Below are 16,266 nucleotides of genomic sequence, written 5' to 3'. Positions count from 1 at the left end.
GCATGAAATTAGTGGAAAAAATCCCAAAGCAATTTCAGCACAACTTAAAAATAGGCAGTTTTTTCTTGGTGGTAAAAACTGTTGATAAATAATGCAATAACACCCCTGAGAGAAAGTAATACTGTATATTTCCGATTCTCATATACATTGCATTAAATTCTGTGTTGGGTGTGTAATGTTTCTTCAGATGCTGCGGGTCTGATTTCGGCCCCATCTGTTCTGTGGTTTGTTTTGATTTCAAAACTATTTAGGCTCTAAAAAAGTATGTTTACATTCAAATTTAAAGTGAGAAATAAAATCTAAAATTAAAGTAAGCTGGGAGACAACTGTTCTTGCAATCGCTTGCAGTGCAATCACCTAATCAAGAAATGGCCCAATGTTCAAGAAAAAAAAGTTTGATAATGACTTGTTTCTTCTGATCTCAAAAATAGAGATTTTGATGTCAGCCCCTTTTACCAGCAAGAATTTGCTCAATAATTGTGTGATGTGAAAAACAGCAGTCTGTGATTTCCATACGGAATCACACACATGCATTGTAAATGGTTCAGATCCTGACAGGCAGGGAAAGCTTTGTATTAGCTTTCCCGGTAGAGGGTAGAGTGGCATGTTGCAGTACAGGGCACATGAGTTCCCTCTACAGCAACATGCATTAGAAAGCATGTGGTTTTTTTCCAGTGGGCACATGAGTGCCCTCTACTGCCACATGGGTCACTTTTAAACCCTGCTTCTCTTGGCTTTTCATTTTCTCCTATTGGTTCACCATGCAAGCATTAAACTCTGTTTGATGTGACAGACAATGCTGGAGTGTACTGACTACTGACCTCCACCTTTGCTGTTAGAGAATGGTGATGAACATGAGGGAAAGCGGAAGGTTGGAGAAATGTCAAAAAGCTTAAATTGGACAGAGTTGTTCTTAGAGGTCCAGAGAGTGTACAAGACACAATATTTAAATCAGTTTATATGTTTACTTTCTTTTCCTTGGTATGTCTCTCAGTTTGTCTCTTTGTAGTGCACACACAGGCGGTTTTTTCCAAAGACCCCCTGTGGACTCATGAAATTCAGATGAGTTCAGACTTTCTTTAACTCAGATGTGCTGATAAAGGGCTTCCAACAATGTAGAAAACAGCACCCAGCTTTTTCTACGCTTGCCTTCTTGCTGCCTCATGTTCGCTCTTTTTCTTTAAAGCCACCAACAGTTTAATTTGTACAACAGAGAATAGTCAAGTGCAGCTAACAGCTCCACATAATCATGCGTTATCGTACTAATATTGTCAAACATTAGTGACTCCTAAGAGGACTACAAGAGAACAGAAAAAAAATATGTTAAAACAATTACTTCTGCTCATCTATGCCTTGTGATCCATTTTCAGAGTGTATTTCCCTGCAGGATCATCGGTCTCTGAATGCATTTCCTGACTGAAGACATTGTTGTGCTGCAGCTATTGGAAAGAGGGGTTGAGGTTGGGGGTTTGGGTTGGGGGTTTGGGTTGGGGCACTAATCAATAAGGTTGTTATTGCATGGGGACCATAAAAAAACAGCAATCAGTTCCTATTATTGTCTATATCCTCACTGTTACATGTGGGGGAAGGGGAAGGTGTGGAATGTTGATCCTTCTGTCATGTTTGATGTTTCCTTTGTTCTTTCATGAATAAAAATGAAAGAATTAATTTTTAAATCTTTATTAAGAGCAAGCTCTTTGAGAAATTATTGTCTAAGTTTAAACAAAAATAGCATTGTATTGATCTGCTAGTGGTTCAGTGTTTGACTTTGAAGAGATAAATATTTTAATTTGAATTTCTGTATAAATCTTCAATTCATGATTTAATGAATCATTGGAAGACTGCTCTGTTGATGTTTAGAGATTATTTCTGTTATAGGTGTAAAAGTTACATTCAGTTATGATACATATATGGTCACATGACATGAAGCCACTGACAGGTTTAAAAATGAACCACTAAGGATGTTATCTAGATCTGAATAGCACCAGTTGTGCAATTTCTAGTTCTTTCATTTTCCTGGCCCTTGATAAGGGAAATGGGAGGACACCCTAATAAAAGGCTCATACTAAGAGGGAAGGACATATATTCCCTCCCAGTAATTGGCTGTGGAAACCATTAACTCGCAGAGTAATTGCATGTTGCTGTGTTTTAATTAGAGCTCAAGCTTATTGCATGCTGCTTCCCCAGGTGCTTGTAAATCCAACACAGACAACAGCCGTCGTTGTGGCTGAGGACAAAGGCTTCACGTTAAAGGGGCGAATGCTAAATAAGACTGTTTCCATCTTCTTCACAATAAATCTATTAAACTGTTATCTAATTGCTCTGAAGTTATTAAATGTATAGTAATGTAGACACAGTATCTTGTTGCATTTATCTCCCATGCATTTTAAAGGCAAAATTTTGCAGAGAAATAAGTTGTAAAACAGATTGCTTTATGTAGACTGACTCAAATATACCTCAGAGGCTAAAGGTTTAGTAAGTTGTAAGCAGAACATGTTGAGATGATTGCAATGTAACACAGAGGATCAACATATTCACTGCTTTGAACTCACTCGGTACCCTGTCAACATGTACAGCTTATTGCTAAATTATTCACTTGTTTTTTTTAGTTTGTCAAATCTACATACATACTGAAGGGTCCGCCTTTATTATATTTCACACAATTTTCTAGTTCAAAGCTGTTTTATTTGACAAATTACAACAAACACTTTCAGTGTTTAATCCCAATCCTCCCAGTAGATACAAAACACTAGTTAACATATTTTTGTATGCTAAAAGTTTAAGAAAAAAAAAAGCTAATTTTATTCTTAGTCAAAATTTAAGTATAACACCATATCGTGTGGCTGACTACAATATTCATCAGAAAGGGAAGAAAATATGCTAATACCTTTCAGATTTTATTCATCTTAATTTAGTCTGAAGACATCTGCTCAACCTTGTTCCAGAACAGTGACATGTGGGTCCAGCTGCCAGATTACTTCTTGCCAAACCTCTGGGGCACGGCCATGCTCCAGATCTGACCAGGGGCGGCCTCCCAGTCCCGGGGCTGAATCTTTTCCTCCAACACGACCTGCCCATTGGAGCTGCGGCCAAACCTGATCAGCAACAATTAGATTAAAAAAAAGGATTTAAGGCTATGCACTGTGGGATTCTTACATTTGTTTTTGTTTTTTGCAAGTAAAATATGCTTTGTAAGTCATTATTTTGTGAATATATATATATATATATATATATCTCGCAAGACTAAAGTAGAATCAGAGTTTTACAAAGATTTTAGTGTTAAGCTAAAAATGGACCCTGCATAAGAAGTGAAGATTCTTATAAGCAGAAATAATACAAGTATTATCAGAATAAAAAATGTGAAGTTACACAAGGGCACAAGTCTATTTAATCTAAATAAAATCTTCTTGTATAATTAAAAAGATAAAAGTGTTAATGCATTAATGCATGAAATGCACATCAAACCTGGGTTTATTACAAAAACATAAATGCATTTACTTTGTTTTCCTTTCAGAGTTAAATTATATGCTACAGAGGAGACTTCAAATTGCTGTTACATAAGAAGAAAAACTACCCTGCAGCTAACAATTTCAGAATGATGTACAGCATTTGGATGCCAATAGGACTGTGAAGGGAAAAACATCTTCCTACTTTTATAGAAATAGTTGCAATTTTCTCTTATACCACTTATACAAACCCTTCCCTCAGTGATGTAGTTAATTATGGTGCTTGTCACACTTTGCACCATTCAAAAATGCAAATATAGATATTTTCTTTCATGCAGTTAACTTTTAACTTGAACTACAGAAATCACGGCACTTTAGGAAAGAGATCTGCATCCTGTAGCCTCGAAGCATCTTTGGTTGAAAATGAGAGGAAAAACTAAATCATATTTATGATGCAAACTGGAAATACATTTTTCTATTCTAGCTATATGTTGTAAGGCATGCAATTTTAGGCTGCAAAAATAAGACAAAAAAGGTGTTATGTAAGTTGCAGTGTCAGCTTGTTGAAAAATTTTGTTATACAAACGAACCATCTTGACTGACCTCTGTGGTTGGTGGAGGACGGATTCCCTGCTTTCTCTCTGGATTCCCAGAGGGAAACCAGCTTGCTTCAGTGCTCTTAGCACTAAAAGTAGCAGGCGATCTTCAAGGCTGGTGTCTCTGCTCTCAATCTCCTGAAGCACATACCACACATTCACATCAAATGCACACATTTAAAAAAAATAGAAAGTCTAGTTTGAAAAAAAAGTTTGTGAACAGCCCCACAGATTTATCAGTTTCGTGTTGCAACAAAACCCCAAACCATCTGAACTACTGCACTGTGAGAAATTGAGATGGTGGAACAGCACAGAATCAATTTAATCTAATTTCAAAGCAAATCTAGACTCAGATCTGTCTGAGAGAAAATCCTGTTTCTTTTACTTTTGATCTGAAACCAAGTCTTTTCTCACATGTAGAAATTAGATTGTAGCAGTGTATTTCATGGTGTTGCATGACAAGGAGTGCCTTCTAAAATGGGCTCTCTGATTCATCCATAAAAGGCTCATTTCCCATTTAAATTCTGCACCAGAAGTGACAGACTGAACATGTCAGCATGGCTTCTGTCTATGTGAGTGTCTTTCATTCAGTTTAATGTGGCAGATACTCCATTTTTTACTTAGACCGAATAGTGTGAGATCATGTGTGTTCATGATGTCTTTCAATTTTTGTATTTTTTGTCAAATTGATTTTGCACTTGACAGAAATTATATTTTTCAAAAATGTAACCTAAACTACCTAAACTGCAGAATAAATTGGTCAAAGAGTTTGTGTGCATGATTGTTAAAATCCCCCACAAGCCTCAGCCTCACCAGCCCCAGCAGGCGATCAGCCATGTTCTCCTCCGAGCTGCCAGGCAGCATGTCATTTTCATCCCCGCCGCCTTGGATGTGAAGAGCCTGACTGACGCCAGCCATTGCCAGGATCAGAGCCAGAAGAGTCATCACTGCAGCTGTGTCCATGGTCTGAAGATGAAGAGGTCAAACTGATGCAGAAGGAGAAAAGGTTGGCCGAGTAAACTTCTGAAATTCACAGGTTGGAGTCCTGCAAAGCAAAAGAGAGAATCACCCCGATCGTGGTTTGGTTTTCTCTCTTTGTGATGTTGTGATGATATTCACTGGTGGCATCATGCTCTCTGGTTTTATATACACCTTGAGGTCAGGGGGCTGGAAACCTCTGGAGAGTTGGAGAAATGTCCTACTGTAACGTGGGACTTAATGGAGGGAAAATATGAGACATTAATGATGACTAAGAGCCTGGGTGAATTATTATGAAGTCCTCAGGGTGATAAACACAACTCTCTGAGTTATTAAATAGATAAATCCCCACAAATGGAAGCTAATTAATCAGCCCCCGATGTCCTGTTGCTCACACTGGATGAAACCGGAAAAACAAACAGTAATTGTGCTTCAATATGAGAATTTAGTCGGGGCATAAATGGTCAAATGATCAAATATAAAAAGAAAGTGATCAAAGTAGAAAGTTTTCCACTCAGTAATAAGTAATCCTTGCAAAACTTTAAGTAAGATATTGAGTGGATCTGTGACAGTTTGTTTCTCTGTGACAGTTTGAGCCTCATTTCTCACATTCCTGTTTAATCCCTCTCTACTTTATGGCTGAAATCAAACTACATTAACCAATTTAAACAGGCCACAGCAATGAATTAATTTTAACATTTTATTGTAATGTTATTATTTATGGAAATACATTATCAGACAAAAAAAACTGCTAAGATGAAATTTATAATTTAATGCTTTATTGCTTATTATAGTCTGAAAACTTTGTATTTCCATTTATGTCAATTTTGATCCACACTGGTGAATACTTTATATGCATTTGTCTAAATCATTGTTCAGTAGAGCTGAAGGCTGTAAAATGTTTTAATTTTGTTGGTTTATGGTCTGTTAACCATCAGTGGTAATGGCCAATAAAATCTTTTTGGTGACATAAACAGAATATTTATGTTAGCAATAAACACTCCCACTGCCAGCAGCACCCATGTCCATGCATGAATAAGTGGAGATAGAAGATGAATAGATGGGTTTACAGGAAAACATTCACTCCCTACTATCTGCAAAAGACAATGATCATTGTTCTTTGATATAAAAGACTTTAAGCCAAAACATCACCACAAATTATTAGTATTACAAGCATTTCCAATACTGCTGAGCATGTTTTGTCTTACAACTTTATTTGTAAGACAATATACAATATCTTCCATACAGAGAAGTGTTTGGTCTGCTTAGAGCCAGTTTTCAACATTTAGCTTTATGTGAACAGAAGACATTGTTCCTCTGGATTAGCAACAGTCACTCTGAGTTTCTTAGCTCTGTATGTGTACACTTTGTCTCTTTTTTTGCCTCAGTGTGGGTTTGTGCATGTGTTTCCATTCAGTTCTTAGTCACTTCCCCAGCTATAGATGAGACTTCAATACATTTGGCTCATCAAAGCACCTAATGGGTGACAATCCGCTTAAAGACACACACCATGTCGCTGGTCCCGTTTAACCGCCATGGTAACCAGAATGACATCTGAAGGATTCATAAGGGAATTAGCTTTCTTTACTATAATGAGCTCAGAAGCTTTTGGATTTAGAGAAAAATCTCATTTGTTCACTCTGACATTAAATATTAAAACTAAAATGCATATTTAGTTTGCTCGGTTTTACTTCAAACTGTTGCACTTTAAACTAATCTCTTCTGTCAGCTTGGTAGAGTTTATTATGTAATTCAGGTATGTTATCTTAACCATGTCTTAATGTGTAGCTAAAACAAAATATCTGACAGTAACATGTTGCTGAATGTACAGAACTAAACTCAATGCAGTTTATTATACAGTACTTTTTACTGTGCCGTTAGGATTTTTTTAAAGGTGTGGTATCCTTTTAAAGTGATTGCTTCATAAATTTAAAAGGAAATTATATTTTCCAAGTAATAGAGTACATATCAAATAATACAGGTGTATCCCAGGGCTTTGTTCTTGTGTCTTGTTTTGAGTCTTAAGGTCTTTGTTGATATGGTTTAATATTGCTGTTAAGGACATCTTATCACTTTCATCATAATAGTCTCTGGATTTACTTATTAAAGCACAATTTTGACAGTCGTGTCTCACATTAAAGGCTAGCAAAACTGTTAAACTTCTCTCCCCAAGAACAAAAGTTTAAAACAAATCTCTGATGTAAAATATATGATTTGGGTGTCACATTTAAAATTTAAATTCTATTGCAAACTTGCAAAAGTAAAATGGCTTCAGACTTATTAGACTTCCTGCCATATCATATGGCAATGTTTTTATGCATTCAGTGACTTTTTTCAGGTTTAAATGACACTGTAACCTTGATCACAAGAAGCAACAACAACCAGGGCACAGGGAAGATTCACTGCATAATTGTCTGATAAAGATCTGATAAAAAATAAATCACACAGATCACTTTACTGTGAGTTCCTTACAAAAATGAATAGGAAAAATAAAAAAAGACATTTCTAAATGCTTGTAAGGTCAAACTCATTACATGTCTTTGGTTCCTCTTTAAGCTAATACTTCTGTGATTTGAAGAGGATTCCTCTGAACATTATTAGATGGTTTTGGGAAACAAACAGCCTTCTCTTTAGAGGGACTAATGTGCAACTCTTTAGCTGCTGAAATGAAACTAATTTGTGGCAGAATTTGTTTTACATAGAACCATGTTTGTGCCCATGATTGGCACAATTCCTATACAGTTTTGTATTTTAAATTTTGCACAATATGTCTCCTTATGCACCTAAAAGCAAAAAACATAAACTTACATGTGTCAAATTTTAATTAAACCAATAAATTAACGAATTTTCAATGCTGATTTTTTTTTGTTTTTTTTTTTGTATCCTTCCTCAGATTTCTGCTTTGACCCAATCAACTGGCCTATAGGTAATTCCTTTGATTTCATTGTCTGTTTTTATTTTGACATGCACTGTCAACCTGCGTTGTATTTCTTCAAAAATGTTGCGTTGAATCTATTTTTATTCTTTGTGTGTATTTTGTGTGCTTTCTTGTTGGTGTCGGTTTCACTGTTTTGCTGCCACCTTGTGTTGTGGTAGTGAACAGCAACCTTTTTAAATTCAAGACTCTTTGTCTGCTGCTGGATGAAGAAAGTCTAGCAACAACAAATGTCTGAACCTACTTGTTTTTTATTTACAATGTTAACATCGTACAGCCAAACAAAAATAAATAAAACAAATGGCAACAAAAATAACTGGAGTTGGTGACATCAGGACAGCAACAGGACCCTCATGCAGAAAACAAATGATTGTCCAGCAATACCTAAAAATCCAAGCTGTCTCCTCGTACTTTACAGCCAACTCCAATGAAACAAAAAAAAGTTTGTTGTTGTCGTCTTCTGTTTGTTGTTGTTTTACAAAACTAGGAAATCCGCTCTTTGTGTTGCTTAGTGTCTGAAAGAGGTTGTAATCATCCACCAGTACCAACAGATGTCTGAGGTTTTAGCATCATCTAATTAGCAGTAGCCTTGTCTTTGTAATGAGTAGCTCTCCATCTGCCACTTTTACTACAAGGCACGTGTTTGAAATTAGACCAATCGATGCTGAAATTATTATTCCTGTTCACCTGAATTTATACGAGTAGCGATCAGTGTAACAAGTGAGATTGTATAGTTAAAAACGACTATTTGCTGCACAGCTCTTAAAATGCCTGGTGAAAAATACACTTGATGAAAAAAATTATTTTATTTTTTGTTGTAGACATTCTGTCTTGTGCATAATGACCATTGTTGTCAGCAGGAAAATGTTGAAAAAGGAACTCTGGGTTAGCTTTCTGACATATTTGAAATCCATGCAACAACATTACAATAAACCCCAGCAATTCATTCCCACCACAGAATTTTATTGTAAATTCAAGTAACTCAGGCAGCAGACCAGAGATGTCCAGCAGATTTAACTAATATAACTCAAAAAAAGAAATAACAGTAAGACAGGGGTTTCCTCTTAAATCATGTGACAGCAAAAAAAAAAAGTGAGCATACAGGTGAATCTGAAATTAAAATATCATCAAGAAGTTTATTTCCATAACTAAATTTGAAAAGTGAAACACAAAGTGGGAAATTTAAAACATTTTCAATAGTTCTAAGCCATCAAATTAAACTGAAGTAATTAGTATGTTATAAATATGTTTCACTTTTTGAACTCTTACTGAAATAAATTAATCTTTTAATGTTACTTTAATTTGTTGGGATGCACTTGTATTAAATACATTTGCAAGCATCCGTGAAAACAATGCATTCCTTTAATTGTTACTAACAAAAAAAAATATTTTCCACACATTTTGTTAAAAAGCTGTTTTCCTTTGCCCATATTCATCATTAGTCCCAGTAGTTAAGGCAAAAAGTAGTCTTTGTCACATGGCTCCTGCATCAATCTGCTTGTCTGTTGGCATCTAATGTTGTCCTCCATGTCTGTGCATTCATGCAGGTCTTTGATTTTTCAGTCCTCCTTTGAGCTGCCAGTCAAAATCACCGACAGACGGCGAAGCGTCAACGCTCCCTTGTGTAGGCCGGGAAACATACTGAGCCGCTAGACTTGTTCTAATCTGGTTGTGAGGCTTCTGTACTCGCTGTCAAACTGTGAAACACTGTGGACGCACAGTGTAAACAGAATATCTGAGGCCAAGATGTTAATGAGCTGCAGTTTGGAGAATACATATCTGCTCAGAGGCCCCCAATTTGCATGTTCTGACATGCACAAAATCTCATGATCCCAATCTTGGCACTGTCTTTTTTTTTTTTTTTTCCTTTTTGAGTCAGTCAGTCACAAAGCAAAGACAGAATGAGTACCACACACGCCGATTCAAATTCAGTGCTTTAAAGTTACAAGGTTCCATCACTCCAGTGTGTGGCCCATTCCTTTTTATGGATGCTTCCACACTTCTCCGTTTGGAACTGCGGCCGGAGCTCGCGAGGAATCTTCACCGCATGGTACTGAGGAAGTTTGTCTTTGTAATGGGCACGTCGGAAGAAGCCACACTGTCCACACAGGAAGGGGAGCGAGTCCAGAGAAGTTGGGGAGGAGATAGAAAGCGATCACAGAATAAAAGACAAAAACAGTGATTTAATCAACTAATCATCTCATCTAATCCTTTAAGATTACTTAGATGATGCTCTGATTACCTGCAGTCAAAAACGCACACATCATGAAGCACATTGTCATGCTCTTTGTTGCCAAATGTATACACACATATGACTTAAAGTCCACTAAACAAACATCTGTCCTATTAAAAAATCCATATAAAAACACCCAGCGATTTTGTCAAGTTCATCCTGGCAGTTAGTTATAGTGTATCATGGGATGCAAACCAAACATGATTAAAAAAATGTTGCACAAGTGTTTGTCAGAAAATGAGTTATCTTCACAGAGTGATGCCAGAATGAACAGGTGCAGGTCAATAAACAGTAAGCGGCACCGCACACAGCGCAGCAGGCAGCTCAAAGCCCTGAAGCAGAGGCGGCTGGATGGTGTTCAACAAGCACTAATTAAGATGAGATCCTCAATAATGGGACTATTTCACATGCTAATAATCATCATCCTGTGGAACTGATGATTGATCTAACAAGCATCTCCGGTCTTGAAGATTGCATTGAAAAAAAGAGAATGGCGCTCCAGCCAATTATTTTTTTTATTTGTTACATGAAATTGACTTAGGTTTGCCAAATTTACTTTATTTACGTTTGCTTCGCATGACAACTTTAGTAAACTTAATATTTTTACATGGATGTACTTAATTTGATTGAGAGAAATGTAATGTTTTAACTTTTCTTTTTCATTGCATTGCAAATAAAGAGGATTTGTTTCCATACTGTGCATTTTAAACGTAGGAATTAGGACACTATCTAAAGCTTTGTGGAATAACTTACGGTACATACAGACTCAATAATTATTGGTACATGTAAATAAGTGTAAAAAGTCTTTAAATATATATTTTTTTTACTGCAGTGGTGTAATCAGACATTGAAACTCTAAAAAAGTTGCATCTTTAACCTTCACTCATTAACAGAAAGTTAAAATAAATTTCTGAATATTAGAAACAAGCAGGACACAATTATTTCTAGCCCAATAGAACAGCACTCATCTCTGTTTCATGCTATGACGTACAACACCAGCCTTCCTGTGGGCTGAGCAGCAGAATAATTGTGCATGAGGAGTTTTACCGCTTGGAGAGAGAGGAGGAGGGGAGAGCAGGCCAGATGGAAATAGGTTTGATATTATAGCTCTGATGCCTGCTTCTCCACCTCCGAAGGCTGCACCACCAAATGGGCGCGGTAGTACTCAGTCTCATAGTGCGGGCGCCGCTCGCTGCGCTTGAAGAAGCCACACTGAGGTATCAGATCATAATAGAGAGGGAGTGGAGAGACAAAGAGAAAAGTGACAGGTTCAAAAACAGAATGATCCTTAAAAGAAAGAAAAAAAACAGGAATGGGAAAACGTAGACGAAATATAGGCAGAAAAATGGAAAAGTATAACTTAGAGACAGCTGGAAAGATTTATATGACTGAAAGATAAAAGAAAGATCAGAAATAAACGGATTGAGTGCAGAGAAAATGCTGAACACTAAATGTGTAAATTATCCCATCACTGAAAGTTAAGTGATAGAATAATTTACACATTTAGAAACCTCTGAGTTGGATGTTGATCTCTAGAAAGCCTTGATGAACATTTTAGCTACATATTTAAGTACCAGCACCAAATGTTTTCTTCACGTAGGTCCTGAAAATATGCTTATTTTTATTTCAATTTAATATTTAACAGATACTTACAGAGGGATCTCAATGAATTACAATTTCACTTAAAATTAATTTATTTCAAAAATAATGCCTTGATTTCTAAATAAAATGCTAAATTTAAAAGCAGGACTCTGGGCCACTGAGTAACCATCCAGTCATTTTTCTCCTAAGCCCTGATAAAGAGCTTCCTACCCTGTGGTTCAGTAGTGGCTTAATACAAGTAAAGCGATAGTTGTAGGTAATGTCTTTGAAACATCTGTGTTTGGCATCTCCTGCAGCTCTGAGTCCAACTCCAATCCACACCATGGAAATCTCCAACAATTCTTCAATGAGTTTTCCTCTCATCTTGTCAAAGCTTGTCCTTGTAGATCATACATTTTCCTTCCACTAAACTTTTCATATACTATCATCCAGCAAAAAGTAAGCCACAAAGTCTTTTCAGTAATTTTCTAATGTAGAGAGTTGACCCTTATCTAAAACATCTATACATAAAGTTTATATCTAGAGTATAAAGACGTCTACACCACTGCTCAAACAGCATAACACCAAGAAATCATGTGAGTTACCTTCCATAATATGCAGACAAGGAGAGTCAGCAGCAGGATGCCTGCCAGGACGGCTATCAGGATGATCCACCAGGGAATCATGTACTGCTCTGCAAGATCAAGCTCCGGGTAGATCATCACTGGGATCTGGTGAGGAAGAGAGAGTTAATTGTAGAATTTACAAAATGCAACATATATTTTTCACATATTTTAATGTATTCTGTGTTAGCAACGTCTGACATGAAAATATTCTTGGTCACTGGTTCAGTGAACTTACATGTTCAGGACTTTTGTTTTTCAATGTGTTTAAATAATATATATTATAATAATTTATTCGTTATTTTTCTGAGGTGAGCTGAGTACCTGTACAGATGCATCTCTGAGGACCAGATGTTTGATGGTGGACTTCACAGAGATGTTAGCTCTGATCAGCAGCTCCAGAGCACTAACTGTTGGAAAATCCTGAGAGAGAGAAAAAAATCAAACTTTAACCCTTTTAATTGTTCAAATGTGGGTATGTTTAGGTTACAGTTTCCACCTCAATCCATCGCAACATTTTGCAACTGAAAATGAGTCTGAGCTAACCTTCAGTTCTTGCCTTCAAAGACATTTAAAGGAGACATGACTTCTTTTTTTCCTGTTTTACCTCTATGAAACTGCTCTTCCATAGCCTGGCGTGGATCTTGAGGACAGCTTGACCAGTAAAGCTGTGGAGTGGACACTGGAGCAGCACACAGCGCGCTGACCCCAACAGGCAATCCTGAGGAGCAAAAGGACATCTGATGTAGATTACCCATAAAAGCGACATCCTTTGTGTCATAATCTCAGCAAATCAAATATATCTATCTTCAGTTTCCAGAGATCATTTGCAATAATTAACTAAAGTTAGTTATTTTTTCCATATTTCTTGTCCCTCTTACCAGTTTGAGTGACTTGCGTCTTTCTGAAGCTGCCACTGCTGGCGTGGTGCCTCCATCACTGCCTTTTGTATTCACTTGATCGTTCTCCTCTGGGTGTGAACGGCGACTTCTACCCACCTGTAAATAGTCCCTTAAATTATCTTTTAAGCATGTAATTTTGGATGTAAGCAGAGGTTGGAGAACAGCTGAGTGACCCTAACTCCAGTTCCACCTACCACCTGATTAGCAGCTGACAAGCTCTGCAGATTTAGAGGATTCACAGCCTCAGCAGGACTACAGCGAGTGTCTGGTTGGCCCTCAAACCTCAGGCTTGCAGGATACAGCAGCCACTTCCCATTGGGCAGCTCGATAGGCCACATGATGTTGAGGAAGGCGGAGCCAATTTTCTGGAGCGCTTTTCCAGGATTGGAGAGCTGAGAAAACAGCTGTTGTTTTATCCTTTTGCTTAAAAGTCTCTCCAACGTTAGTCAAACTGAGTAATTAAATTATAGTAATCACAGAATATTATTCTTTCATACGATACACTACAAAAACACAAAATTTTACCAGGCATTTTGTCCAGTTTCTTCTGCAAATATCTACATCTGTCTAAGACAAACTTAACTTACAAGTAACATTCATTTTAAAAAGTACTATTTCCACTGGCAGATTTTTGTCCCCTAAAACAAAACATTTTTCCAATATTACAAGTGAAAGAAATCTGCCAGTGGAACAAGTACTTCTAAAACAAATTTGTATTAAGGAATTACTGACTTAAAACAAGCGCCAATATCTTGCTGAAAAGTTATGTTAGTTTTGTCATATTTCAAGAGTAGTCAGATATTTGCAAACTAGACCAGAAATACTTGGCAAGGTTTTATGTTTTTGCAGTGAACACAGGCAACCTAGATAGGCATAAACTCACCACAAATTCTAAATCTAAAGGGTTGCCAATGTCCTCCAGGCTGGTCATGGCACTCTCCCCCTTTACGGTACCGCTGAAGAACAGCTGGTGAGGACGAGCTAGTCTGAAAAAAAAAGAAAACACAATCACATCAACACTTCAGCTTGGAGGCCTTTCTTCATACCTCTGTATCATTTTCTCATGTTACAACCAAAAACTTCACTGTATTTTTTCAATCTTATTTTCAAATAAAAGTCTGAAAAATAGGGTGTGCACCATTTACTCCAATGTCTGTAAGTAAAATTCATTTCAACTGTCTTTAAAAGATATCTAATTGGTAATAGAATGCAATATTTACATTCCATTTTGTCAATCAAGACCAATAGAATTATTTGTGGAAAACCGTTACTCACCCATTGACAGACAGAGGGAGCTCTATCACAATTTTAGCAAAAGCAGTGACAGGATCCAGATTAAGCTGTTCACTGATCCTGGAGAGAAAACATCAACAAGTTACAATAAAAACGTATTAAATAGATGAAAGTGTTCATGCGTTAACCACTGGCTGTTACAGCTGGGGTTATTGGGACATACGTTGCCAGTTGGAGACCTGCAGTGAGCTCAGTGGTCTCAGTAGTAATATTTGATGTACTCAGGTTGATGGTGAATTTTAGCTGAAATGAAGTGTAAAAATAATTATAAAACAGACAGAGGTTTTAGTCTGGTTTGAGCTTCTATAATGGTCATAATACATGTATCTTACATTGGATTGTGCTAGATTTATTTTAAAAAGTTCTTCTAAGAAGCAACACGTTCACAAGATGAGATAAAACAAACAATTTTCTACCTTCGCATTTCGCTTGACAGGATTTCCCAGATCACATTCAACCTGGGATCCATTTTGATTTGCTTGACATATCATCTGCAGTTACAGGACATCAAACACATACCTTCATAACAGACATACGGATTCACACAGGGATTCCTTTAACTCCTCAATTTAAGGCATACCTGCGGTGGGACCCTGGAGCCGGCGTATGGTAACGTGTCTGGAAGTGTGATGAACAGTTGGGAAGCATGAGCGTCATCACCGTCCTCCTCGGGGTTCAGAGGGTCTGAAGGGATGTTGGTGACTGTGATCTCCAGCACCACAAGTCGTTGATCAGACAGAGAAAACACCTGAACGCCATCATTATCTCTGCACCAAGGCAAGAAAAGCAAACATTTTGCAATAAAGTAAGAAATATATATATATATAAGCACACAATCTTTCTTAAACCTACTGAGTTGTAGCAAATACGTCTTTCACCTTGGGAAAAAGCAAGCATTTCTAGACATAAAATAAACAAGCAGTCTGACAGCAATAATAATTAAACTGCAAAAATATAAAATCTTGCAAATAATTCTCTAGATCTAGATTGTAGGATAAATATCTTAGTACACTAGGGATACAACAGAACTAACTTACAAGTACGTTTTTAAGAAGACATAAGAGCTTGTTTTAAGTCTTAGGTTTAAATAAGTCATTAGGTTTAAATATTGATTAAACCTAATGTTGATGAAAAAGTACCAGTGGAACTAGCATTTTTCATCAATATTAAGGGATTTTCAACATCAATTAACAAGTTCCTCTTGCTGAAGAGTTACATATAGGTTAGATAAAAATACTTGGTAATACTTTGTGTTTTTGCAGTGTATTATCAGTGAAAGATATCATCATTAACCAGTGACTGCACTAACTTTGGCAAAGGAGTGAAGAAGTCAGAGTTAAGGTGCGTTGTTCCAAACTGGTAGCTCAGCTTCAGATTGCTCTGACAGATTTTGTCGCTGCCGCATCCCTCTCGCAGGAAGTTCACCTTCAGAGTTTATTCAAAGAAAAGCAGAAGAAGCATCTAGTTCAAAGGTTTCAATTAAAAGATCTACTACCCTTACTTCTGCTACAAACCTCAGAATTTAGCGTCCTAGATGGAGAGATATTCAGCACAGGTGGTAGTTTCTGCGGCCTCTTGGCAGAGTTTCTGCGTGGTGGCACAGGCTTGATGTTGTGGGTTATCGCTAATGAAATGGGACGCAGTTTGTCAAGAATGTTTTCCTGCAGGACGGGAAGCAA

The 16,266-nt window shown here is 37.0% G+C and overlaps 2 protein-coding genes across 6 annotated transcripts in view; both read right to left on the bottom strand.

The window, feature by feature from the left end:
- Nucleotides 1-2,697: 2,697 nt before the first annotated feature.
- On the bottom strand, nt 2,698-5,159 carry npffl (neuropeptide FF-amide peptide precursor like). The gene is made up of 3 exons (XM_044123065.1): nt 4,856-5,159; nt 4,050-4,180; nt 2,698-3,095 (listed from the first exon to the last, which is right to left on the bottom strand). The coding sequence occupies exons 1-3, from the start codon at nt 5,003-5,005 to the stop codon at nt 2,975-2,977; spliced, it is 402 nt and encodes a 133-aa protein (XP_043979000.1). The 5' UTR covers nt 5,006-5,159; the 3' UTR covers nt 2,698-2,974.
- Nucleotides 5,160-8,897: 3,738 nt separating this feature from the next.
- The window catches only part of itga7 (integrin, alpha 7), a 31,385-nt gene continuing 24,016 nt past the window's right edge, over nt 8,898-16,266 (bottom strand). For 2 of the 5 annotated variants that reach the window (XM_044123061.1, XM_044123063.1), the window contains exons 13-25: nt 16,102-16,248; nt 15,897-16,012; nt 15,168-15,354; nt 15,004-15,078; nt 14,751-14,830; nt 14,570-14,647; nt 14,178-14,280; nt 13,489-13,686; nt 13,274-13,390; nt 13,000-13,113; nt 12,717-12,815; nt 12,375-12,500; nt 8,898-10,053 (exon numbers count right to left, since the gene is read on the bottom strand). In XM_044123061.1, coding sequence (XP_043978996.1) covers nt 9,898-10,053; nt 12,375-12,500; nt 12,717-12,815; nt 13,000-13,113; nt 13,274-13,390; nt 13,489-13,686; nt 14,178-14,280; nt 14,570-14,647; nt 14,751-14,830; nt 15,004-15,078; nt 15,168-15,354; nt 15,897-16,012; nt 16,102-16,248 — 1,596 coding nt within the window. In that variant the 3' untranslated portion in view covers nt 8,898-9,897. Of the gene's footprint in view, nt 10,054-11,235; nt 11,401-12,374; nt 12,501-12,716; nt 12,816-12,999; nt 13,114-13,273; nt 13,391-13,488; nt 13,687-14,177; nt 14,281-14,569; nt 14,648-14,750; nt 14,831-15,003; nt 15,079-15,167; nt 15,355-15,896; nt 16,013-16,101; nt 16,249-16,266 lie in introns of all 5 variants that reach the window. The other 3 variants (XM_044123062.1, XM_044123064.1, XR_006371223.1) reach the window with 2 other exon arrangements.

The sequence above is a fragment of the Gambusia affinis genome, linkage group LG07 (genome assembly GCF_019740435.1).
Source record: "Gambusia affinis linkage group LG07, SWU_Gaff_1.0, whole genome shotgun sequence".
Taxonomy (NCBI): domain Eukaryota; kingdom Metazoa; phylum Chordata; class Actinopteri; order Cyprinodontiformes; family Poeciliidae; genus Gambusia; species Gambusia affinis.
Note: the sequence above shows the minus strand (reverse complement) of the source record. Positions and strands in the feature narration are given on the sequence as shown.